At 51.3% G+C, this 23,951-nt stretch overlaps 3 protein-coding genes across 4 annotated transcripts; 2 read left to right on the top strand and 1 right to left on the bottom strand.

Annotated features, from left to right (window-relative positions):
• The first annotated feature begins 2,664 nt into the window (after positions 1-2,664).
• VPS51 (VPS51 subunit of GARP complex) lies at positions 2,665-13,877 on the top strand. Of its 2 annotated transcripts, none has more exons than XM_084760604.1 (10): positions 2,665-2,967; positions 3,440-3,569; positions 10,104-10,250; positions 10,327-10,546; positions 10,654-11,371; positions 11,720-11,935; positions 12,136-12,354; positions 12,677-12,798; positions 12,883-12,970; positions 13,488-13,877. In XM_084760604.1, exons 1-10 carry the CDS (start codon positions 2,740-2,742, stop codon positions 13,746-13,748), a joined length of 2,349 nt encoding a protein of 782 aa, XP_084616730.1. In that variant the 5' UTR covers positions 2,665-2,739; the 3' UTR covers positions 13,749-13,877. The 2 variants fall into 2 exon arrangements, with proteins under 2 accessions (XP_084616730.1, XP_084616729.1); XM_084760603.1 differs by lacking the exon at positions 2,665-2,967 and adding an exon at positions 2,974-3,089.
• Positions 13,878-14,003: 126 nt separating this feature from the next.
• TM7SF2 (transmembrane 7 superfamily member 2) lies at positions 14,004-19,341 on the top strand. The gene is made up of 10 exons (XM_084761338.1): positions 14,004-14,237; positions 14,542-14,738; positions 14,845-14,899; positions 15,210-15,404; positions 15,487-15,590; positions 17,813-17,932; positions 18,021-18,189; positions 18,393-18,473; positions 18,555-18,677; positions 19,009-19,341. Exons 1-10 carry the CDS (start codon positions 14,186-14,188, stop codon positions 19,167-19,169), a joined length of 1,257 nt encoding a protein of 418 aa, XP_084617464.1. The 5' UTR covers positions 14,004-14,185; the 3' UTR covers positions 19,170-19,341.
• A 657-nt stretch (positions 19,342-19,998) lies between these two features.
• On the bottom strand, positions 19,999-21,295 carry ZNHIT2 (zinc finger HIT-type containing 2). Its single transcript, XM_084761295.1, has one exon. The coding sequence runs from the start codon at positions 21,215-21,217 to the stop codon at positions 20,045-20,047; it is 1,173 nt and encodes a 390-aa protein (XP_084617421.1). The 5' UTR covers positions 21,218-21,295; the 3' UTR covers positions 19,999-20,044.
• Between the last annotated feature and the right edge of the window lie 2,656 nt (positions 21,296-23,951).

Below are 23,951 nucleotides of genomic sequence, written 5' to 3' on the forward strand. Positions count from 1 at the left end.
GGGTTCAATTCCCATCACCCACATGGCAGCTCCCAACTGTCTGTAACTCCAGTTCCAGGGACTCCAACACCCTCACATTGACATACATGCCAGCAAAACACCAGTGCACATAAAATAAAATATAAATCATTTTTAAAAAAATGTTCTGGGTTGACTACAGACTAACTCTCCCTACCCCCAGTAAATATGCCTCCCCCTCCCAGATATCATAGGGCACCGGAAACAGAGCAAAATGTAGTCTTCCCTTTAGGTAGTCAGCCGTGTCTTTTTGTTTTTGAGATAGGATTTCTCTGTGTAGCCCTGGCTGTCCTGAAACTCACTCTGTAGACCAGGCTGGCTTCGAATTCTGAGATCGGCCTGCCTCTGCCTCTGAAGTGCTGGGATTAAAGGGCTGCGCCACCACTGCCCTGCCAGCCTTGTCCTTTTAAGTTTCATGGTGTTGGTGCCTCTTGTCACCTGTGTTCTGTACATTCCTCTTCCTGCTTATGCAGTGCTGCCTTGCATACTCCCGAGGCCCATGCATTTTTATAGGACGAAGGACAAATAAGCTTTTAAAGATTTTATTATATCTAATTAGTACTAATTAGTGCTGATTCTGTCTGCTTGAGATAATGCCTCACTAGACAGCCCTAGTTACCCTGAAGGTAATTTTTGTAGACCAAGCTGGCCTGGAACTCAGAGATCTGCCTTCCCGGACCAATGGTGTGTGCCACCATGCCCAGCTTCATTTGATTTAGTGTGTGTAGAAGGGGGATGGGTGTTCACATGCCGCAGTGCAGATGTGAAGGTCAGAAGACAACTTTCAGGACTCCGCTCCTGACAGCTGAGCCATCTCTCCAGCCCTTTTTGTTGTTTATTCAGTTTCTGAGAGGTTTCGTGTACCCAGGATGGCCTCCAAGCTACGATCAGGACGACCTTGACCTCTTCCTCATCCTCTGCTCCTAATGCTGGGATTCTAGGCAGTTGCGCATCACATCAGCATGCCTGGTTTTCTTTTCACTTTAAAATTTTTTTTGTTTAACCAGGTGATGGTACATGTCTTTAATCCCAGCACTCAGCAAAGCCAGTCTGGTCTACAAAGAGTTCCAGGACAGAGCTGGGTGTGGTGGCGCACGCCGTTAATCCCAGCACTCAGGAGGCAGAGGCAGGCAGATCGCTGTGAGTTCGAGGCCATCCTGGTCTACAAAGTGAGTCCAGGACAGCCAGGGCTACACAGAGAAACCTTGTCTGGAAAAGCAAATTTTTTGTTCGGCGTGGTGGCACACACCTTCAATCCCAGCACTTGGAAGACAAACGTAGGCAGATTTCTGTGAGTTGGAGGCCAGCCTGGTCTATAAAGTGTTCAGACCAACCAAGGCTACAGAAAAACCCTGTTGCGGAAAAAAAATTTTTTTTTCCTGTACTTATGAGTGTTTTCCTTGCATGCTCGTGTGTTTCTCTTCCCCATGAAGGCCAAGCATTAGACCCCCCAGGAGTGGAGTTTACAGAGTTGTGAGCCTGGGAATGGAACCTGGGTCATTAGGAAGAGCAGCAGTGCTTTTAACTTCAAAACCATCTCTCCAGCTCAAATTCACTTTTTTTGTTTTTGTTGTTGTTTTGATTTGGCTTTGGTTTTTTGAATCAGGGTTTCTCCATGTAGCCTTGGCTGTTCTGGACTTGTTTTGTAGACCAGACTAGCCTCGAACTTACAATGATCCACCTGCCTCTGCCTTCCTGAGTTCTGGGATTACAGGCATTTTTTAAAATCTTGTTTTCTTTAGTCATTCACAATTTCATACATATATAATGCACGCCTTTAGTCCCAACACTCGGGAGGCAGAGGCAGGCAGGTCTCTGAGTTCAACACCAGCCTGGTCTACAGAGCAAGTTCCAAGTTAGCCAGGGCTAAACAGAGAAACCATGTCTAGAAAAACAAAAACAAAATTTATTATTATTATTAATTTTTTACATATACACATATAACACGACAAAATTTTTTTCATTCAGATTTTTTTAAAAATCTGGTTTACAGATAAAAAACATGGTAATCAGTGTTGGGTCTGCAGGAACTGGTGACAGCTCACCACCCTAGCATTCCATCCTCGGTAACATTTACAGTACATCGTTGGTAAAATCTCATTTTCTTTTATTTAACTCAACTTTTCCTAATCTGATCTCATTTCCTTCTCTCTTGAGAGCTTAGTCTCTATGAATGCCCGCGTCTTTGTCTATCCTCAATCCCACCTCGTCACTTAGCACCTTTCACCAACTACTTCGAATTTACAGGATCTGTCCTGTAAGCACCACAGAAAACAGGTTCCATACTGAGTGTGCGCAGAACTTGGAGCTACGACAACAGTAAAGCTATAATGCAGGCTACTGAATGGACACTTGATCCTTGCAGACCCCTTGTGAAGCGTATTCCCTAATATTAGTGCCCATCCAGTCAATCTGGGCCATATTTCGTGAGTCTCTTTCCTGTGGGGGCGGGAGGTGGGAAAATGCAGGATTGGGACGCCACGATTCGCCCACCTTATAGCCCATCAGTCGCCCACCTGTCACAGCTCAAGGACCCGGAAGCTCAAGGAAACCACTGCGCTCCAGAGGGACAAGCGCGCAGCGGAACTTTAGTCTCACGTGTCCTACAGATGCAGAGGAACGTTTCACTTGAAGGACCGCCTGGGTTTGACAACTTTATGGTTCCCGGAAGTGCTTCTCTTCCCCTCCCCAGCCTCACCCCGCTGTGCTGAGGTTGGAGATATGGCGGCCGCGGCAGCTGTGGGGCCCGGCCTAGGGTCCGGGCCTGGAGACTCCCCAGAAGGGCTCGAGGCGGACGCTCCGGAGCGTCGTCGGAAGGCTCACGGGATGCTGAAGCTTTATTACGGCCTCTCGGAGGGGGAGACGGCGGGGCACTCCGCGGGACCTGACCCCCTAGACCCGACAGATCTCAATGGGGCGCACTTCGACCCGGAAGTTTATTTGGACAAGGTGTGTGCGCGAAGTGGGGCGGGTCCAGACCCCCAAATATACTGGACCCCAGATCATGTCCCCGATTTTGTTGGTGTGGTGACAGGAGCGAGTGTTCATAAGAGGAGGACAGCCCGTACCGGGCAGTCGTGGCAAATTTTGACGCTAAGGAAGCGTGGGCCAGTTAGGACTGACCTGAGGTGCTACAGGGTCTGAAGTTTTGATGCTAACGTTCTGATAGGCCCGGGGTGGTGGGCGTGGCCATGCTCTGACAGACGCATCGCTGGTCTGGCTGAGCCTGAAGATTGTGAAAGCTGACAAATCCCAAACTAGGTCTAGTCTAGTAACCTGTTAAGAATGCCACGTGCCGTGTATGGAATTCCCGATCCGGGTGGAATCGGGGGTGACTTGCACGGAAAGCCAGCTAACCTTAAGGCAAGGCAGAGGGACACGCGTGAGCACTAACACTGAATGCTACACCCTGCTTCTCTAGCTGCGTAGAGAGTGTCCTCTGGCCCAGCTGATGGACAGTGAGACGGACATGGTGCGGCAGATCCGGGCTCTAGACAGCGACATGCAGACCCTGGTCTATGAAAACTACAACAAGTTCATCTCAGCTACAGGTGATCCCACCGGGACACACGCCCCGCAGGCTCACATCTCCCGCCGTGCTGGGAACAGCGGGGGGTTAGAGAGAAGAGACCCAGATTAGAGTTCTGCCTCAATGTTAATCCACTGTCTTTGTGATGAGACTGTTCTAGAAGTGATGGCTGCTATGGCAGGGTTGTCCTAAGGATTGGAGCTGGGCGGCGGGTAAGGAAATGAGTTTATCTGAAGCACTTAGGAAGCACTTAGCAAGCTTTAGTTTTTGTTCTGTGTGCCTGCGTGTGTGGGGGCCACACGTTTGTGTGGGGGTTAGACGACGCCTTTCAAGAGTCAGCTCTCTCCCACCATGTGGCTCCCAGGGACTGAGCTCCACTCATCAAGATTGAAGACAGACACATTTACCTGCTGCTAAGCTGTATCATAGGCAATAAAATTTGTATTTATTTATTTATTTATTTGGTAAATTTTATTAGTGGTAGCTTTTGTTTCTGGTCAGTCTGCCTTGAGGGGGGACTTGTCACTCCCTTCCTTTCTTTCTCCACCCTCATTCCTGAAGATTTAGTAGCAGTAGCAATGGTAGTATTTAATTATGGGGGTTATGTGTATGTGAAGGCAGGTGTCCGTGGAGGGCAGAGATCAGCGGTGTTGGATCCCGTGGAGCTGGAACTACAGTCAGTTGTGATCAGAGTGACATGGAGGAACTCGGGTCTGCGACAAGGGCAGTGTGTACTCTCAGCCGTTGATCCGTCTCTCCAGCCCTGGTATTAGGCAGTCTGGCTCCCTTCACACTGCCTTCTGTCCTACTTTCAGGAGATGCCCTTGAGGGTTGTGTAGTAAACACTAAACCACATGTCCAGGAGGCAGACCAGAGAGAATGTTCACATCTGTGGGGTTGTGTCCTCATAGGTCGGACAATTCTCCAGGTGTCACAGTGGCGGCCATAGTAACCTATCCTCAGTGCTCTTTTTGTTTTTTTTAAAAGATTTATTTATTTATTATGTATACAGTGCTCTGCCTGCATGACAGAAGAGTGCATTAGATCACGTGATGGATGGTTGTGAGCCACCATGTGGTTGCCGGGAATTGAACTCAGGACCTCTGGAGGAGCAGTCAGTGCTCTTAACCTCTGAGCCATCTCTCCAGCCCTCATCATTCTCTTCTCTCATTGCAGCAGGTTCAGGAGTAGGTGCTCCTCTCTTAGGGCTAACCTCAAGACAAAAAGTGATAGTGATTTCTATGCAGAGGAATTTTCCTTAGGATTTTTTCCCCAGTATTACATTTTCTCATTTGTTGAAATAGGTATAGTAGAGCTGGGTGGTGGCGCATGCCTTTAATCCTAGCATTTAGGAGGCAGGGGCAGACAGATCTCTTGAGTTCAAGGGCAGCCTGGCCTACAGAGTGACCTCCAGGACAGCCAAGGCCACACTGAGAAATCCTATTTCATAAAACCAAAAATAGAAAAAGGAAACACAAATACGTATATTTGTATATACGTAACTAACAGTCATCTGTTAGTTAATAGAGATGGCTTGAGGTTTTTTGTTTGTTTGTTTGTTTTTTTAACTTTTTTCTAAGGAATGAGAAAGTAAAAAACTGAGAGTTAGGGAAGCTGAGATTGTTAATATACAAAGACTACAGAGTTTCACACGCCTGTTATCCTAGCACTTGGGGAGGCAGAGGCAGACAGATCTCTGTGAATTCGAGGACAGCCTGGTCTATAAGTGAGTCCAAGATAGCTAAGGCTACACAGAGAAATCCTGTCTCGAAAAAGCAAAGCCAAAACAAAACAAAAAAGAGGGCTGGAGAGATGGCTCAGAGGTTAAGAGCACTGGCTGCTCTTCCAGAGGTCCTGAGTTCAATTCCCAGCAACCACATGGTGGCTCACAACCATCTATAATGTGATGTGATACCATCTCCTGGCCTGCAGGTGTACATGCAAGCAGGATATTGTATACATAATAAATAAATAAATCTTTTTTAAAAAGACAAAACAAAAAGGTTCCACCTCATATTTGGTTAAGGAGGTGTGATGTGACTGCTTCTCTGCACACCCACTAATACACTAATATTGCCATAACTGCGTAAATACATAACATGTTGGTTGGGATGTGGAGGATATGGAACCCTAATAAAATAGCAGTGGGAATGCAGAGCTGTACCTCTGCTGCAGAAGGGCTTAGCCAGTGCTCAAAAAGCTTAGCTAGGGGGCTAGAGGGCTGGCTCAGTGACTAAGGGTACTCTTAACCACTCTTCCAAAGAACCCAGGTTCAAATTTTAAAATATTTTTTAAAAGCTTAGCCAGAATTATTACAATACCAGAAATATACATAAATATATATGCTTATATAAGTAATTACGTATATAAAACAAGCAACACCTGTAATCCCTGCACTTTGGATACTAAAGCAGGGGGTGCTGTAAATTCAAGACTAGCTGACTATACATACCAGATCCGTGCCTAAGCAAATGAACAAAAAGGTGAAGGTGCTGGGAATAGCAAGCTTGAGGACCTGAGTTCAAATACTCAGCACCTATGTAGAAGCCAAAAGTGCACGTGGCAGAGGCAGAGAAGATGTTTGTGAGTGTGAGGCCAGCATGGCCCATGTAGTTCTGAGCCAGCCAGGGATACATAGAAACAAGTAAGTGTGGCAGTGCACAACTGAAACCCCAGTCTGTGAGGTGGAGTAAGTGTGTCCGTGGGGCCTGCTGGATGACCAGCCAGACAGCTGGGATGTCCAGGTCCAGGTCAGTGAGAAACCCTATCTCTAAAGATATGGCTGGGGAGATGGTGTAGTAGTTAAGATGCTTCTTGCTCTGTCAAAGGACTGCATTCAGATACCAGCCAGCTCACAGATGCCTGTACCTCTGCTTACAGGGACTTGTCTCCCCATATGGCCTCTGTGGCCACCTGCACACACGTACACACACGTACACACACACACACACACACACACACACACACACACACACACACACCACGGAAGACACCTATCAACCCTCTGGCCTTTGTGTGTATATGTACTATACATGCATGTGAATGTGCTCACATGTACACACACATGAATAAAAAAAACCTGAAAACATTCTCACATAGAAGTCCACACACAAGTTTTTGTAGTGAAAAAGCAGAAGCAATCCAAGTAGCTGTCACTGTATAAGTAGATAAGTGGGTGATGGAGCCCAGCAACAGTGTTATTTAGCCATAAGAAGGTAACACAGCGAAGTGATGGTGGGGGCGGTGCTCAGGAGACAGTGGCAGGCAGCTATCTGAGTTTGGAGCCACCCTGGTCTACAGAGCGAGTTCCAGGACTGCCAGGGCTCCACAGAGAAGCCCTGTCTCAAAACTTGGCTCTCCATCCCCCTCAAAAAAAAAGAGAGAGAGAGAGAATGCCATAATGAAACGCATCTCTTTGTATGTTAACTTACTGATTTTTTAATTGTATAATTTATTTTTATTTTGTGTACACTGGTGTTTTGCCTACATATATGTCTGTGTAAGGGTGTCAGATCCCCTGGAACTGAAGATGCACTTATGAGCGTCCATGTGGGAGCTAAGATTTCAACAGCGGGTCCTCTAGGAGAGTCATGCTCTTAACCTCTGATCCATCTCTCCAGCCTCAAATTATTAATTTTTTAAAAAGGCAGGTTTGGGGGCTGGAGGGATGGTACAGTGGTTAGAGCACTATATGCTCTTCCAGAGGACCCAGGTTCAATTCCCAGCACCTGCTTGGCAGCTCATGACTGTCTGTAACTCCAGGATTTGACACTCTAACGCAGACATATATGCAGACATACACACACCAATGCACATTTAAAAAAAAAAAGCCTTGGCAGTGGTGGCGAATGCCTTTCATACTAGCATTCAGGAGGCAGAGACAAGGGGGTCTTTGTAAGTTCAAGGACAACTTATACTACAGATTGAATTACAGGACAGCCAGGGCTACACAGAGAAGCTCTGTCTTGGGGAAAAAATGTTAAACTTGGCTTAGGGTTGTGGTGGGATTACAGAAGAGGGCAGGGCTTGAGGCAGTGCCTGGTTTTAGTCAAGGGACATGGACTAGAGGAGGCAGAGGCAAGAACAGGTGGGACAGATGAAGTAAGTGACCCTTCAAAAATGGTAATAGGATCTTTTAAATTGTTGCTGTCCACTGGGCGTAGTGGTGCACACCTTTAATGCCAGCACTGGGAAGGCAGAAGCAGGAGGATCTCTGTGAGTTCAAGGCCAGCCTGGTCTACACAGCGAGTCCAGGACAGCCAAGGATAAACAGAGAAACCCTGTCTTGAAAAAAAAATTATTGATTTCCAGACAGTGACAGGGAAGGCACAAGAGGAGACCAAGAGGTGTGGCATAGTAAGGTTGGCAATAGAAAGGCGAGACATAGTCTTTTAAATTTTTATTTATTTATTTATTTATTTTGAGACAGGGTTTCTCTGTAGACTAGGCAGCCTGCCTCTGCCTCCCAAGCGCCACCACTGCCCAGCTGACATGGCCTTTTGTGTGTTTGTTTGTTTTTCCAGACATGGTCTCTCTGTGTAGCCTTGGCTGTCCTGGAACTCATTCTGTAGACCAGGCTGGCCTCGAACTCACAGCAATCTGTCTGTCTTTGCCTCCCAAATGCTGGGATTAAAGGCATGTGCTGCCACATTTTTGCTTTTTTTTTTTTTTTTTTTTTTTTTTGTATTCATTTATATATATATATGAATGCTCTGTCTGCATGTACACCTGCAGGCCAGAAGAGGGCATCGGATTCCCCCCTTTTTATTTATTTATAATTTTTTTTGGTTTTTCGAGGCAGGGTCTCTCTGTGTAGCCTTGACTGTCCTGGACTCACTTTGTAGACCAGGCTGGCCTCGAACTCACAGCGATCCGCCTGCCTCTGCCTCCCTAGTGCTGGGATTAAAGGTGTGCGCCACCACGCCCACCTTGATTCCCCCCTTTTTAAAAAAAGATTTATTTCTTTATTATATATACAGTGCTCTCTCTGCATGTATACCTGCAGGCCAGAAAAGGGCATCAGATCACAATATAGGTGGTTGCTGGGAATTGAACTCAGGACCTCTGGAAGACCAGTCAGTGCTCTTAACCTCTGATCCATCTCTCCAGCCTTCAGATCCCCATCCCCCCTTATAAAATAGATGGTTGTGAGCCACCATGTGGTTGCTGGGCCTTGAACTCAGGACCTCTGGAAGATCAGACAGTGCTCTTAACTACTGAGCCACCTCACCTGCCCAAAACAAGGTCTTCTAAGATGAGTTGAAGAGAAGGAACATAGAGACACTCTAGAAGCATTAAGGGTCCAGGCCCTGAGGCAATTGGAAGGGAAAATAGCCTTCTTACACAGGTTTCTGTCTGGTGAAAAGGAAAGGACTTTATAGAAGACACAGCATGTTCTGGAAGTGTCCAGTGACAATCTGGGCCATTTGAGAAATAGGTCTGAGGGAGCGAGTTTATTGTCTGCCCTGCTGCGTGCAGAGGGCATTCCAGGAGGGAGCACTCAGGTGGTCCCTGCCTTCAAAAGCTTATGTTCTTCTGTTTTGTTTTTATTTCCTTTGAGACAGGGTTTCTCTGTGTGGTTCTGGCTGTCCTGGACTCGCTGTGTAGACCAGGCTGGCCTTGAACTCAAGCAATCCTCCAACTCCCTCTGCCTCCTGAGTGCTGGGGTTAAAGGCGTGTGCCACTGCCGCCTAGCTTTTTTTTTACTTTTATTTTTGTGTATGGGTGTTTTGCCTGCACATATCTCTATGTGAGAGTGTCAGATCTTGGAAGTACAGATACTTGTGAGTTGCCATGTGGGGCCCTCAAAGAATAGTTCTGTGTGTCCATCATCCTGAGAGGATCGAGACAGAGGAAGGTGAAGTGGGAGTTTATTCTCCATTTAGCTAAGCTGGGGTGAGAGCTGGTCCTCCCCATTTGAGTCCTAGTCAGGAACCCTGGGATTATATATGAAAGGACAAAAGCAGGGAGCCAAGAGGTATATGCAGCAACCTCTATTAGGCTCAGGGGCCTGGAGCTCTGAGGTACGTATATACAGGTTCATATCTTGTGGGTATGATGGTGCCAGGGACCAGTTCCCTCCCAGGGACGAGACTGAAAAGGAAAAATGGAGGGTGAGAGCAAGTTGAAGAGTCAGTCAGGAGAGTGACTAAGTGCTTTCAAAACAAAAACAAGCTGGGCGGGGTGGTGCAGAGGCCTTTAATCCCAACACTTAGGAGGCAGAGGCGGGTGAATCTTTGTTAAGTTTGAGTCCAGCCTGGTCTACATAGTGAGTCCAGGGCAGCCAGGGCTATTACAGAGAGAAACCCTGTCTCCAAAAACCAAAACCAAAACAACAATAGCAACAAAATTCTTCCCCTCCAGTTTTAAGTCTAACCCTCTTCCCGTCACACCAGGAACAGGGTCAGCAGGGCTTGTTACAGCAACAGAATCATTCTCTTGCCCGTACGTGCTGTGGCCAAGTCCCAGACACTTTGAGGCAGCTCACTGGTGTAGGAGAGCTGCTCCTCACTGCCTTAGTCCTTTCCGTTTCCCTGTCTGGGCTCTGCCCCTCTAGACACCATTCGGAAGATGAAGAATGACTTCCGGAAGATGGAAGACGAGATGGACCGGCTGGCCACCAACATGGCAGTGATCACCAACTTCAGCGCACGGATCAGCGCCACACTGCAGGACCGACACGAACGCATCACTAAGCTAGCAGGTAGGCCCTGTACTGGCCAGGCCCTGCAGCCAGCCACCCTGAGCTCTGCAGCTCACAAGCCCTTTCTGCCCCCTAGGAGTGCATGCACTGCTGCGGAAGCTGCAGTTCCTCTTTGAGCTGCCCTCACGCCTCACTAAGTGCGTGGAGCTGGGTGCCTATGGGCAGGCTGTCCGCTACCAGGGCCGTGCCAGGGCCGTACTGCAGCAGTACCAGCACCTGCCCTCCTTCCGAGCCATCCAGGATGACTGCCAGGTCATCACAGCCCGCTTGGCCCAGCAGCTGCGGCAGCGCTTCAGGTGTGGTTTCCGGCCTGGTCCTTATTCTCCAGCCACATCAAGAGTACCCCCCATTTTGTCTCCCCTGTACCCCACCAGCTGCCCTCATTGCATCTTCTTCACCGTAGGGAAGGCTGCTCGGGTGCCCCGGAGCAGGCCGAGTGTGTGGAGCTGCTGCTGGCTCTAGGTGAGCCAGCGGAAGAGCTGTGTGAGGAGTTCCTGGCAAACGCTCGGGGACGGCTGGAGGAAGAACTGAGCAGCTTGGAGACCGAGCTGGGGCCCTCCCCTCCAGCGCCTGACGTGTTAGAGTTCACTGACAGGGGTGGCAATGGCTTCGTGGGTGGCCTCTGCCAGGTGGCAGCGGCCTACCAGGAGCTGTTTGCTGCTCAGGGCCCTACGGGTGCTGAGAAGCTGGCAGCCTTCGCACAAGAATTGGGCGGCCGCTACTTTGCGCTGGTGGAGCGTCGGCTGGCACAGGAGCAGGGTGGCAGTGACAACTCGCTGCTGGTGCGGGCACTAGATCGCTTCCACCGGCGCCTGCGAGCACCTGGGGCCCTGCTGGCTGCTGCTGGCCTTTCCGAGTCGGCCACGGAGATCGTGGAGCGAGTAGCCCGAGAGCGCCTGAGCCACCATCTGCAAGGTCTGAGGGCTGCCTTCCTGAGCTGCCTGACAGATGTTCGCCAGGCCCTGGCGGCACCCCGCCTGGCTGGGAAGGAGGGTCCCAGCTTGGCTGAGTTGCTGGCCAATGTGGCCAGCTCCATCCTGAGCCACATCAAGGCCTCTCTGGCCTCTGTGCATCTCTTCACTGCCAAGGAGGTGTCCTTCTCCAATAAGCCCTACTTCAGGGTATGTCTGTCCCTGGGCTTTGGTTATTCATCCTGCTTAACGGTGCCCCAGCACCCTTTCACTAGTGCTTGGGGAACTGGGGAGAAGTCACCAGCCCCAGACAGTCCCGTCCCAAGTACTCTGGGTGTAGATTTACTTTCTCAGGAGGTAGCTGGCCTAAAGATAGAGGGGTGTCAGGGGCCTCACTCCTACCAGCCCCACCACCTGCTAGGCAGGGAGGCAGGATGGGGTCATCCATTAGCGCAGGGCTTAGGGCAAACAAAGGGCAAGGACCAAACCATGCGGTGGCTTTAGTGACCCTCTGCTCTGAGGAGAGGACTGGTTGTGGATCTGGGCCTCCCTTCACAGGGCGAGTTCTGCAGCCAGGGAGTCCGTGAGGGCCTCATCGTGGGTTTCATCCGCTCCATGTGCCAGACAGCCCAGAGCTTCTGTGACAGCCCCGGGGAGAAAGGAGGTGCCACACCGCCTGCCCTGCTCCTGCTGCTCTCTCGCCTCTGCCTGGACTATGAGACAGCCACCATCTCCTACATCCTCACCCTCACTGATGAGCAGTTCCTGGTGCAGGTGAAGTGGCTCCGGAGGGGGAGGGAGCTAATGCGGGCAACACAGGAGACTGCACAGTCACTTGTTGTTGCCAGAACCAGGCTGGTGCTCTGCACCCATCTCAGCCTGTCTGTCCCAGCATCTGCCCACCTCCTAACTGGCAGTGGCCTCTGGTCTGTCTCTAGTCCCTACAACCATTGTCCTCTGCTTTCCTGGCTTAGGATCAGTCTCCAGTTACACCTGTGAGCACACTGTGTGCAGAGGCCAGAGAGACAGCACGGCGGCTGCTGACTCACTATGTGAAGGTGCAGGGCCTAGTCATATCACAGATGCTACGCAAGAGTGTGGAGACCCGGGACTGGCTCAGCACTCTGGAGCCCCGGAACGTTCGTGCTGTCATGAAGCGTGTTGTGGAGGACACCACAGCTATTGACGTACAGGTGCTGCCTGCGGCTGGCTGGTGGAGCGCTGATGCATGCTGGGGTCCTGGATAGGAACTCTCCAAGGACCAAGACAAAAGCGGTCTGGATGTACTTACATTGTGCCACTAGAACCCCCATTTCATACCTATGGGATGTGGAGGCCCAGAGTCACCAGGGCCTGGAGCAGGGGTGTGCTGAAAATTGGGCTTCAGACTAATTCTTGCCCTGCCTTTGTTAGACCGTAGCGATGGTGTAAGTGGTGACCGTACCTGTGAGTCTTCACCAAGTAGGTACGGAGCTTTTGTGCTAGTGCCCCAGGCTCTGGCCTTTCCCTCACCAGGTAGGGCTCCTGTATGAAGAGGGTGTCCGCAAGGCCCAGAGCAGTGACTCCAGCAAAAGGACCTTCTCTGTGTACAGCAGCTCGAGGCCGCAGGGCCGCTACGCACCCAGCTACACACCCAGGTCAGCCTGGGAGGGAGGCCTCGCTGAGATAGACCTGGGGGGGGTGTGCTGGACGGGTTCTCACTCCCCCCCTCCACCTTCCAGTGCTCCAATGGACACCAACCTCCTGAGCAATATTCAGAAGCTGTTCTCTGAGCGAATCGATGTGTTCAGTCCTGTGGAATTCAATAAGGTCAGAAGAACTGTCTCATCTAGGTCCCAACGCAGGGAGCCCCAGGACCCCGCCTGAGCTTAACCAAGGGTCACTCAGACCATCTGCCTAGTCTCTGTCTAGGGCTTCTAGGGAGTCAGAGCAAGACCACATTGTCCACCCAGCCAGGATGCTTCTTCAGGGCTTCTTTGCTCTAGTGCTTATCTCCAAAATAGCCCTGAATCTTCAGGGGTTCCCAATCACCCCTTGACCTCCCGTGCACACGCACGTGCACGCACACAGTAGCCCAAGCTTAGGATCTCCTTCCTCCATTTCAACTTTGTAGTCCCGGTGACTCCTGCTCGCCATGCTCATGCTGCCCCCGTCTCTGATCTGCCCCCATCCCTTACGGTGGCAAAATTAGATTGTTCCCTCCTTCCCTGAGCCCTGGAAAGCCGCCGTACTCATTTTAACTCCCTTGCCTCTGCTTAGAATTTGGGTGTATGCTCCTCCCCAAAAGTCTGCGGCCCCTGAGCTGCATCCCCATGTCCGCCTGCAGGTGTCGGTGCTGACTGGTATCATTAAAATCAGCTTGAAGACGCTGCTGGAGTGTGTTCGGCTGCGCACCTTTGGGCGCTTTGGGCTGCAGCAGGTGCAGGTGGACTGCCACTTCCTGCAGCTCTACTTGTGGCGCTTTGTGGCTGATGAGGAGCTAGTGCACCTGCTGCTGGATGAAGTGGTGGCCTCCGCTGCCTTGCGCTGTCCTGACCCAGTGCCCATGGAACCCAGTGTTGTTGAGGTCATCTGCGAGCGTGGCTAGGCTCTGCTGACGCAGTCACAGGGCAGCCCGGTCGCCCTTTCCTGTCCTTCCCGTGCCCTGTTCTCACCCTGGCGGCCCTCCCCGCTGGCGGGTTTATGGACTCTTCTAATAAACTTGTGTGGCCTCCTCCTCCCTCTTTCCTTGCGGGGGGGCGGGGGGCGAGGGGGGGCGGGACGTGTCAGGAGTTGGGTTTCCATGCCGAAGCTTCTGAAGCGCCACCACGGGACCCGCCTCCCAGCGCTGATTGGCTGCTGTGCTGGGCCCAGGATGGGCAGAGGGCGCGTCCATTTAAAGATCACTTGACAAGAGCAGCAGCTGTCCCACCTCAGGGTTCGGGCAGATCAGATGCAGAGTCCTAACCCGGCTATCCGAATGGCGCGGGCTGTGTTTCATTGATCGACGTTTGTGAACCATCACTCCCTGGCAAAGCAGAGAGCATGACTCTTCCTGAGGCCGCCCAGGCCCCACTGGAATTCGGGGGGCCGTTGGGTAAATAGGAAGGATGGGGTGGAGGCTGAACCGATACTACCTAACGGGAGCAGGGTAGAATACGTGCTAGAAGGCGTTTAAGAAATCTGGCAGACGGATCGGGGTGCACGGGTGGCAGAGGGAGAGGCGGGATCGGTGCCGGCAGCTGCTCAGCAGGGAGCTTGTGCAATGAAAGACAAGAGTTGGAAGAGCAGAGGGGAAGGCAGAGAAATCAAGGTAGGATTATGCGCTAGGAACCTGCTAAGCCTGTAGACTTGAGAGAGCTCTGGGGAATGGCCTCGTGACACAGTGGCCCTCTCGCCAGGCACCACGGCGATGATGGTCCTGCTGCCGGCCACTATGTTTCACCTGCTCCTGGTGGCCCGCTCCGGCCCAGCGCGCCTCCTGGGCCCACCGGAATACCTGCCTGGGCTGGAGGAGCTGTGGAGCCCACGGGCTCTGCTGCTATTGTTCATCTGGCTCGGCCTGCAGGTGGCGCTCTACCTGCTGCCTGCGCGCAAGGTGTGCTCTCTGTTCTAACCGACCAGGGGCGGGGCGGGGTGGGGTGGGGGGGTCGACCAGCGGAAAGGCCTCCCCAACCCTCATAAGTCCTGCCCTGTACCCGCAGGTGGCGGAGGGCCTGGAACTGAAGGACAAGAGTCGCCTGCGCTACCCTATTAATGGTGCCTGGGGCTTCCCATCCTTCTCCCTGAATCGGAGTTACATGGATCCGGGTTGGGGTTAGGGTGGACCCCCAAGTCTAGCGGGAGGTCCATGGACGAGCTCTGAGGACACACCCCACTATGGGAATCTCCCTATGCAACCTCTTTTGTTGCTACTCAGCTCCAGGCCAGTGACCTCCCAGAACTCTCTGTGTGTGTGTGTGTGTGTGTGTGTGTGTGTGTGTGTGTGTGTGTGTGTGTGTGTGTGTGTGTGTGTGTACGCGCGCGCGCACGCTCGCAAACCCAGGGCTCACTCTATGTTGTGGTTCAGGCTTCCAGGCTCTGGTGCTAACAGCCCTGTTGGTGGGACTCGGGGTGTCCGCGGGGCTGCCTCTGGGTGCACTCTCTGGGATGCTTCTGCCCTTGGCCTTTGCAACCACTCTCACCAGCTTCATCTTCAGCCTCCTCCTCTATGCGAAGGCCTTGGTAGCTCCTGCCTCGGCCTTGGCTCCTGGGGGAAACTCAGGTGAGAAAGGTCCCCGTAAGGTAGGGTGAGGTAGATGGGGTGCCTGCTGTTGTGCCTTCCTTCACTCTCCGCTGTTTCCTAGGAAATGCCATGTATGACTTCTTTCTGGGACGGGAGCTGAATCCTCGCCTTGGTTCCTTTGACTTCAAATATTTCTGTGAGCTGAGACCTGGCCTCATTGGCTGGGTATGCTGGGCGTGCAGGGTTTAGCAGTGCTGGTCTTGGGCCAGGAGAAGAGCAGGGTGGGCTAGCATTGGTGGGTGGGCAGCGATCATCAATCATTCAATTGCCAGTATGTTGCTCTGCTATGAACTCCTGATGCTGCTTTACTATTAAGACCAAGGGGGGGGGGGCCGGTGTCTTAATACCAAATCTTAAAAAGAGAGAGAGAGAGAAAGCATTTGACTAGCACACATAAAAGTCCTAGGTCCCAGCCCTAGTACCACAGAGCTAACTATGTACAGCAGACGTGATGACAGGCTCTGTGCAGAGCGGGGAGAGCGCACACAGCTTTAGATGTGGTGGTCAATTGCAAAGCTGACTTTGCACTTCAAAGACAGCGACCAAGTGCTGACTGAGGGGCAGGCCAGCCTGTGCCTCCAGTGGACTGTGGGATTTAACACCCTGTTTGTCATTGGTGGCCTTGACAACACACCAGCTGTTCCTGTGTTAAGATCATACATACAGCGCTGGTGGTGGAGAGTGCCAAAGGGACTCGGGTGAGGTCCTGTTTCCACCTTGGAGGAGATCCTACACAGAGGCAGGAGTGCCAAGTTCCCTCTATGAATCTGAGTTTGGGTTTCGTTTTGAAACAGGTCTCACTAGGGCAGTCTAGGCTAGTCCCAAAGTCACAGTCCCCTTCACTTGCCTCAGGTACTCAAGTAACTAGGATGACAGTTACCATAATCCCGCCAGGCCCAGCCCAGCACGGGTCTGGAGACTGGCACGCCCACACACGTACCAGACTCTAAAGGTACTTCCTCCCTGGTAAGATGGGATGGAATGAAGTTTCCTTCTAGGATCATGGCGAGGGCTGGATGGAGTGGCGCACCCCTTTAGTTCCAGCACTCAGGGGGCAGAGCCAGGCAGATCTCTGTGAGTTTGAGGCTAGCCTGGTCTATATCGGTCCAAGCCAACCGAAGCTACTTAGTGATACTCCTTTTTGCTTTTGTCTTTTTTGTTGTTGTTGTTTTTTTTGCTTGTTTGTTTTTTTTGTTGTTGTTGTTTTTTCGAAACAGGATCTCTCTGTGTAGACCAGGCTGGCCTCAAACTCACAGTGATCCACATGCCTCTACCTCTCAAGTGCTGGGATTAAAGGCATGAGGTAGATGGGGTGCCAGGCTCTGTTTTTTTTTTTTTTAAAGATTTATTTATGCTGGGGCATGGTGGCGCACACCTTTAATCCCAGCACTCGGGAGGCAGAGGCAGGCGGATCGCTGTGAGTTCGAGGCCAGCCTGGTCTACAAAGAGAGTCCAGGACAGCCAAGGCTACACAGAGAAACCCTGTCTCGCAAAAACCAAAAATAAAAAAAAAATTTTTTTTAATTAAAAAAATAAAAAAAAGGCCGGACATGGTGGCACATGCCTTTAATCCCAGCACTCGGGAGGCAGAGGCAGGCGGATCCCTGTGAGTTCAAGGCCAGCCTGGTCTACAAAGGGAGTCCAGGACAGCCAAGGCTACACAAGAAACTCTGTCTCAAAAAACAAAACAAAAACAACAAAAAGGGCTGGAGAGATGGCTCAGCAGTTAAGAGCACTGACTGTTCTTCCAGAGGTCCTGAGTTCAATTCCTAGCAACCATATGATGGTACACAACCATCTATAATGAGATCTGATGCCCTCTTCTGGCCTTCACAGGTACAAGCAAGCAGAGCAATGTATATATAATAAATGAATAAATCTAAAAAAAAAAAAAAAAGATTTATTTTATATACAATATTCTGCCTGCATGTGTGCCTGCATATACACCTGCAAGCCAGTTGCTGGGAACTGAACTCAGGACCTAAGCAGACAATGCTTTTAACCCCTGAGCCCTTGATTTGGTTTTTTGGTTAGGGGTGCCCTTGAGGAAAACTCTATGTCAGTAATACTGAAGAAGCTACACTACTCAGTCCACTGGAGCTACTGGACTGAGGGTGTGATGACGAGCTAATCCTTAGCTCTCCACACAAGAACTCAAGGCAGGCCCTGCTTATCCCTGTTTTCCACATGGCAGTGGGAAAGTGAGTGTTAGCAAAGACACACTCTGCCCATGTGGCAACGCTCAGTCTCGGAAGCACGAGTTTTAAGTTAAGGCAGGGTTGCAATCCGGTGTTCTGATACTGGACCTGGACTCAGCCAACTCGTGACCTGACAGCTGAGAGAGGGGAGAGCTTGGCACACAACGGCCTTGTCCCCACTTCCCTTAGGTCTTCATCAACCTGTCCCTGCTGATGCAGGAGGTGGAGCTGCGGGGGAGTCCTTCACTGGCCATGTGTCTGGTCAATGGCTTCCAGTTGCTGTATGTGGGTGATGCCCTCTGGTATGAGGTGAGGCTGGATTGGGTAGGGGAGGCAAGATGGGATCCTGAGGATGTCATCTGCACTAAGCCAGTATGTCTGGGCTCCGTCCCTGCAGGAGTCTGTCCTCACCACCATGGACATAATACATGACGGTTTTGGCTTCATGCTGGCCTTTGGAGACCTAGCCTGGGTACCATTCACCTACAGCCTGCAGGCCCAGTTCCTGCTTTACCACCCACAGCCTCTGGGGCTGCCCATGGCCTTGCTCTTCTGCCTCATTAAGGGTCAGTAGGAGAGCCCTCCGTTCCCCACCCTCCTTCCATTCCTATTTTACTCAGTGCCCGTCAGGTTGGTCCCAGATCTGCTGCTCCTCTGAAGCTGGGAGCTGCCTCTTGGGTATCACAGTAGAGCCTTGATTTGGACAGGCTTTGGTCAGAGGCAAAAGGCTTGGACTTCCACCTCACCACTGGCCCCAACTTTCCCTCAGGTATTGGGTACTACATCTTCCGTGGCGCCAACACCCAGAAGAACACATTCCGAAAGAATCCTTCTGATCCCAGTGTGGCTGGTAAGCTGGGCCTCTTGGGAGCCATGGGTGAGGTCAAACGGTAGGACTTGTGGTTCTGTTTCATTAGCTGTCTTTCTCCAGGTCTTGAGACCATCCCTACTGCCACAGGGAGGCAGCTGCTGGTGTCTGGGTGGTGGGGAATGGTTCGCCATCCCAACTACCTGGGAGACCTCATCATGGCTCTGGCCTGGTCCTTGCCCTGTGGTGAGTGGGTCTGGGGATGGGTCAGGTGTTATGACAAGAGGCTGAGTCAGGTGTGCCTGGTGGCGGGGGATAATCAGTGAAGAGATGGGCCATACCTCATGGACACTGGGCCTTTTAGTGAGTCCTGGCAGCCTGTGAAGCCTTTATGAACTGGGTGCTAGAGGCAGGCGGATCGCTGTGAGTTCGAGGCCAGCCTGGTCTACAAAGCGAGTCCAGGGCAGCCAAGGCTACACAGAGACCCTGTCTCAAAAAAACAAAACCAAAAACAAAAAAAGATAGAAAAAGAAAGAGAACTGTGTGCTAGTGTTTGATGGCGCAGCTTCCTCCGCAGGTGTAACCCACCTGCTGCCCTACTTCTACCTCCTCTACTTCGCTGCATTGCTGGTGCACCGGGAGGCCCGGGACGAACAGCAGTGCCTCCGAAAGTACGGCCGTGCCTGGCAGGAATACTGCAAGCGTGTGCCTTACCGAATCATACCCTATGTCTACTGAAGCAGATTTGTCTAAGCAGCTCTGGCCTGAACACACGTGGGAGAAGGGCCTGTGCTGTGCCCAACTTTACTCAGCAAGGATGACCAGCCTCAGAACAGATGTTCAGTGCAAGAAGGAGCCACTGTTCCCAGAAGGAAGTATTTTTCCTTGTTGGATAAATGTTTTCAACCTTGCTGTGTTTTTCTTCTATCCTGGGGCCAGTGATTGGAGGGACAAGCTAAGGAAAGCTGAAAAGGCTGAAACGTGGTTTGTCTGACTGGGTGGAACAAAACTGGTTTCTCTCAGAAATGGGGACTCCAGGCCTGGGGGTGTGTGTCCCCCCCCCCCAAGCAATTACACAGTGCTTGCTTAGCACACTTGAGGACTTTGATCTTCAGCACCTGTGATTTTAGCACTGTCAAGGTAGAGGCAAGATCGGAAGTTCAAGGTCACCCTCAACTACACCAGTAACTAAGAGAAGCCTAGGTCAAGACACCTTCTTTAAAGAGCCGGGCATGGTGGCGCAGGCCTTTAATCACAGCACCCAGGAGTCAGAGGTAGGCGGATTGACTTGAGTTCGAGGCCAGCCTGGTCTACAAAGTGAGTCCAGAAGAGCCAAGGCTACAGAGAGACCCTGTCTTGAAAAAGCAATAAAACAAGTAAATAAATAGGGCTGGAGCGATGGCTCAGAGGTTAAGAGCACTGGCTGTTCTTCCAGAGGTCCTGAGTTCAATTCCCAGCAACCATATGGTAGCTCACAACCATCTATGAGATCTGGTGCCCTCTTCTGGCATGTGTATATATATATATATAAATTTTTTCCTTTAAGAAAAGAAAGGTCCTGCTAACATCTGGGCAGACCAGTCACATCTTTATTAATGACAAGGATAGCCAGCTCAGCCAGGTAGCTCCTCAATTAGAGTCCTTGGAGCAGGTGGCACTGGGCCTCCCCAAAGCCGCTCCAGCTCTCCAGTAAGGGATGCCATCTCCTCGGCAGTCACAGCATGGGCTCGGTGGGTCCTGGCACAGTCTAGAGCCAGGGGTGTGAGGGCAGTCTCGTTTTCATTGGTCCACGCTAGCAGGAACTGGCACTTCTTCCGGGCTCGGTAAAGACGATCTCGCTCTTCGCCAACCACAGCCTGTTTCCGGGCTCGGCCCAGGGTCTGAGCCAGGTGCCCCAGTGCTGTCAGCGTGTAGCCCTTCTGATTAACAGGACCCTCACCCAGCAGGATACGGGCAGCCTCTTGCATAGCACCCCGAGTACCCAGGGGCCCAGGTGGGTGCTCGCCAGCTTCCAGCACGTGGGCTGCGGCCTGCAGGGCTTGCTCCGTAGAGTCAAAGACATGTTGGGCTCCCAGGGCTCCAGAAACATCGAGCAGTGTGGCACAGAAGTCAGAGAGCAGCGCGTCGTCGTCCCCTCCGTGATACAGGGCGAGAGTGTGAGCGTAGGCGAACAGTACGTTAGGCAGCTGGAAGCGCACGAGTGGCGAGGCCGGGCTGCGGCTCAGGCTGGCCAGCGCTGGGATCCGAACGGGCACTGAGGGCGGCGCGGCGGCACCGTCGTTTTCAGCAAGTGGTTCCACCGTGGTCCTCACAGGGGTGGACTCTGGAGCCAAAAGATCCCCGCCCGGGGCACCATCCAACTCCTCCAGATAACGCGGGCCGGTACCGCGGCCCCACCACCAGGGCCGCCAAGGGGGCAGAAGACGTCCGGCTTCTCCTCGGCTCAGCAACCGCTCGAACGTCGCCTTCTCAGCGGGCGCCAAGCGTTCCCAGAGTCCAGAAAGGCCGCCCGGCCGCGCGCCGGGCCTGAGGCCTGCTTCCTCCGGCTCATCCTCGGCCTCGCGTTGTTCACGCAGCCGGCGTAGTGCGCCAGCCAGTCGGCTGGGCGAAGCGCTCCGGCCACGGAGCTCTCGCAGCACCTGGTCGCGGTAGAAGTCCTCAGCGCAGGCGCCATGCGCCCGGTAGCAGCGCAGAGAGCAGTAGGGAGCGTTGCAGCGCGGGCAGGTGTAGCGCGCGGGCAGCGATTCCCCGGCCGGGCAGAAGCCGCAGAGCCCTGCGGGCTCCATGGCAACTGGCGCGGTGAGTCGGGTACCACTCCGCCGTAGCAGCTCCGCCACTTCCGGCGCTTCTTCGGTTATTTCCGCCTTTGTGCGTGAGGGTGACGTAACCTTCTTTCCGCACATTTCCCGAGTCTTTTCGGTCGGCCAAGCTCTTAACAGCAGATTGGCTCGCGGAGTTCGGAATGTCTGATCCCAGCTTGTTTCCTTTGGTTGTAGCAAACTGTACGAAAACAAACTACCCTTTAAACAGTAAAACGGACCACCACTAACAAACAAAGCAAAACAAAACAAAATTAGTCTTAGCAGGGCGTAGCGGCTCACGCCTTTAATCCCAGCTCTGGGTTGGCCGTGGCAGGCTGATTTTCTTTTTCTTTTTCTTTTCTTTTTTCGAGATAGGGTTTCTCTGTGTAGCCTTGGCTGTCCTGGACTGGCTTTGTAGACCAGGCTGGCCTCGAGCTCACAGAAATCCACCTGACTCTGCCTCCTGAGTGCTGGGACTAAAGACGTGTGGCACCACCGCCTGGCACAGGCTGATTTCTGTAAATTCAAAGTCTACATGATGAGTTTCAGGATAGTCAGAGGTACATAGTGATCCCCAGTCTAGAAAAAAAAACCAAAATAATAATAATCATAATAGTAATAGTAATACTAATAATATACCCACAAGAATCAAATCATAAACCAGGCATAGTAATAGATCTGGAGATCAAGATATCAACATATCAGATTTACAGGCCAGCCTGAACCTACATGGGACCCTATCTCAAACAACCGAAACAAAACAATAAATAGACAACCCGGGCGTGGTGGCACACACCTTTCATCCCAGCACTCACGAGGCAGGGGCAGGTGAATTGCTATGAATTTGAGACCATCCTGGACTTGTTATACAGAGAAAGATTGTCTCGAAAAAGCAAAACAAAGGCCCTCAAGTTGTGTTGAAATTCAATTCCTATTGTTTAGTGTTATGAAGTGTATTAAGAGGCAGATAGGGGCTGGAGAGATGGCTCAGTGGTTAAGAGCACAGACTGCTCTTCCAGAGGTCCTGAGTTCAATTCCCAGCAACCACACGTGGCTCACAACCATCTATAATGTGATCTGACACATACTGTATACAAAATAAATAAATCTTTAAAAAAAAAAAAAGAGGCAGATAGGTTGAAGGCTCCGCATTAATGGATTAATCCACTCATGAATTAATGGAATATCTGTAGGGTAAGCCTGTGATAGAAATGAGTCAACATCAGGCGTGGTGGTGCTCGCCTTTGCTCCCAGTATCGGGAGACAGAGGCAAGCACATTTCTGTGAGCTCAAGGCCAGGCTGGTTTATAAAGTGAGTCCAGGACAGTCAAGACAAACAAACAAACAAAACAACTGAGTCAAACAAGCCTATCTGTTAGTTATGTGGGCTGGTGTCCAGCCATCATGGGAAGTGGACTGTTGGGAGATGGGTCGACGTTGGGCACCACTTATTGTTTTAAAAATTACCTGTATTATCTGTAGGTCCGGTTAGCCATCAATCAAGACACAGACACTTGTTATATTTTAAAATAGTCTTAGTTAACCTGGGGCAGGACAGATATCAATCTTTTAAACTACCTCTCATAATGGGACAGGCATGGAATCCCTGTCTCAATCCCATGCCATCTGTTTTTAATAACTTTTATCAAGTTACCTCCCATCTATAATCCCAAATACTTGTTGATGTTTTTTATCTGGGCTGGATTTTTTATCCATACCGCGGGCCATGTGTTTTTTTTTCTCTATCTAACCCATGGCAGCCTTCCTCTCTTCTCTTTAGGTCTCTCTCCTTCCTCTTGGTGGCGGTCTTCCCCCCCCCCCCCAGAATTTTTCTCTTGGCCCCACCTATCTCCTTTGCCCTGCCTAGGTGGGATGGCTTTTTATTAAGCAAAAGGTTGGTCAGACAGCAAGCAGTAATTAGCATCAAAATACATCAGACCATCCCCCAACAATGGTTTTAGGAACATTGTTTGTTTGTTTTTCAAGACAGGGTTTCTCTGTATAGCCTTGGCTGTCCTGGACTCACTTTGTAGACCAGGCTGGCCTTGAACTCACAGCGATTCGCCTGCCTCTGCCTCCGGAGTGCTGGGATTAAAGGCGTGCGCCACCACGCCCAGCCTTGTTTGTTTGGGGTTTTTTTTTGTTGTTGTTGTTACAGTATTTTGTGTCTGTTCGGCCAACAAAGCAAATAACTGACATGGGGAGACTGAAACATACTTTAAAGCTGCCAGCACTTCGCAGGGCAGAGTCTGAACTGATTCTACTCTAAACTAAACAAACTGCTCTAAACCTTGTAACACACATATATTCCAAGCACTTGCCACTGTGACCCCTGGTCCTCCTCCAACCATCAAAAAAATCCGTACTGTCCCTTTCCAACTTTTCCCCTCCTCTTCCACTTCCTGTCCTTCTGCCCAACTGATTGGCGAAATAGCGCATTATGGACGGTTGATACATTCACTTAGCATTCCTCCACAGGTTTTTTGAGACAAGAGTCTCTCTGTGTAGCCTTGGCTATCCTGGACTTGCTTTGTAGACCAGGCTGCCCTCGAACTCACAGCGATCCGCCTGCCTCTGCCTTCCGAGTGCTGGGATTAAAGGCGTGCGCCACCACACCCAGCTGTATCTGAGGACATTCTTAGGAAAACAAATGCAGCTCTCCAGTGGGTTTTCACAGCCACTATGTGCGTAACTACTTTTAATTTTAGAGACAACCATA

This window comes from Acomys minous (assembly GCF_964271855.1).
Source record: "Acomys minous genome assembly, chromosome: 2".
NCBI classification, from domain to species: domain Eukaryota; kingdom Metazoa; phylum Chordata; class Mammalia; order Rodentia; family Muridae; genus Acomys; species Acomys minous.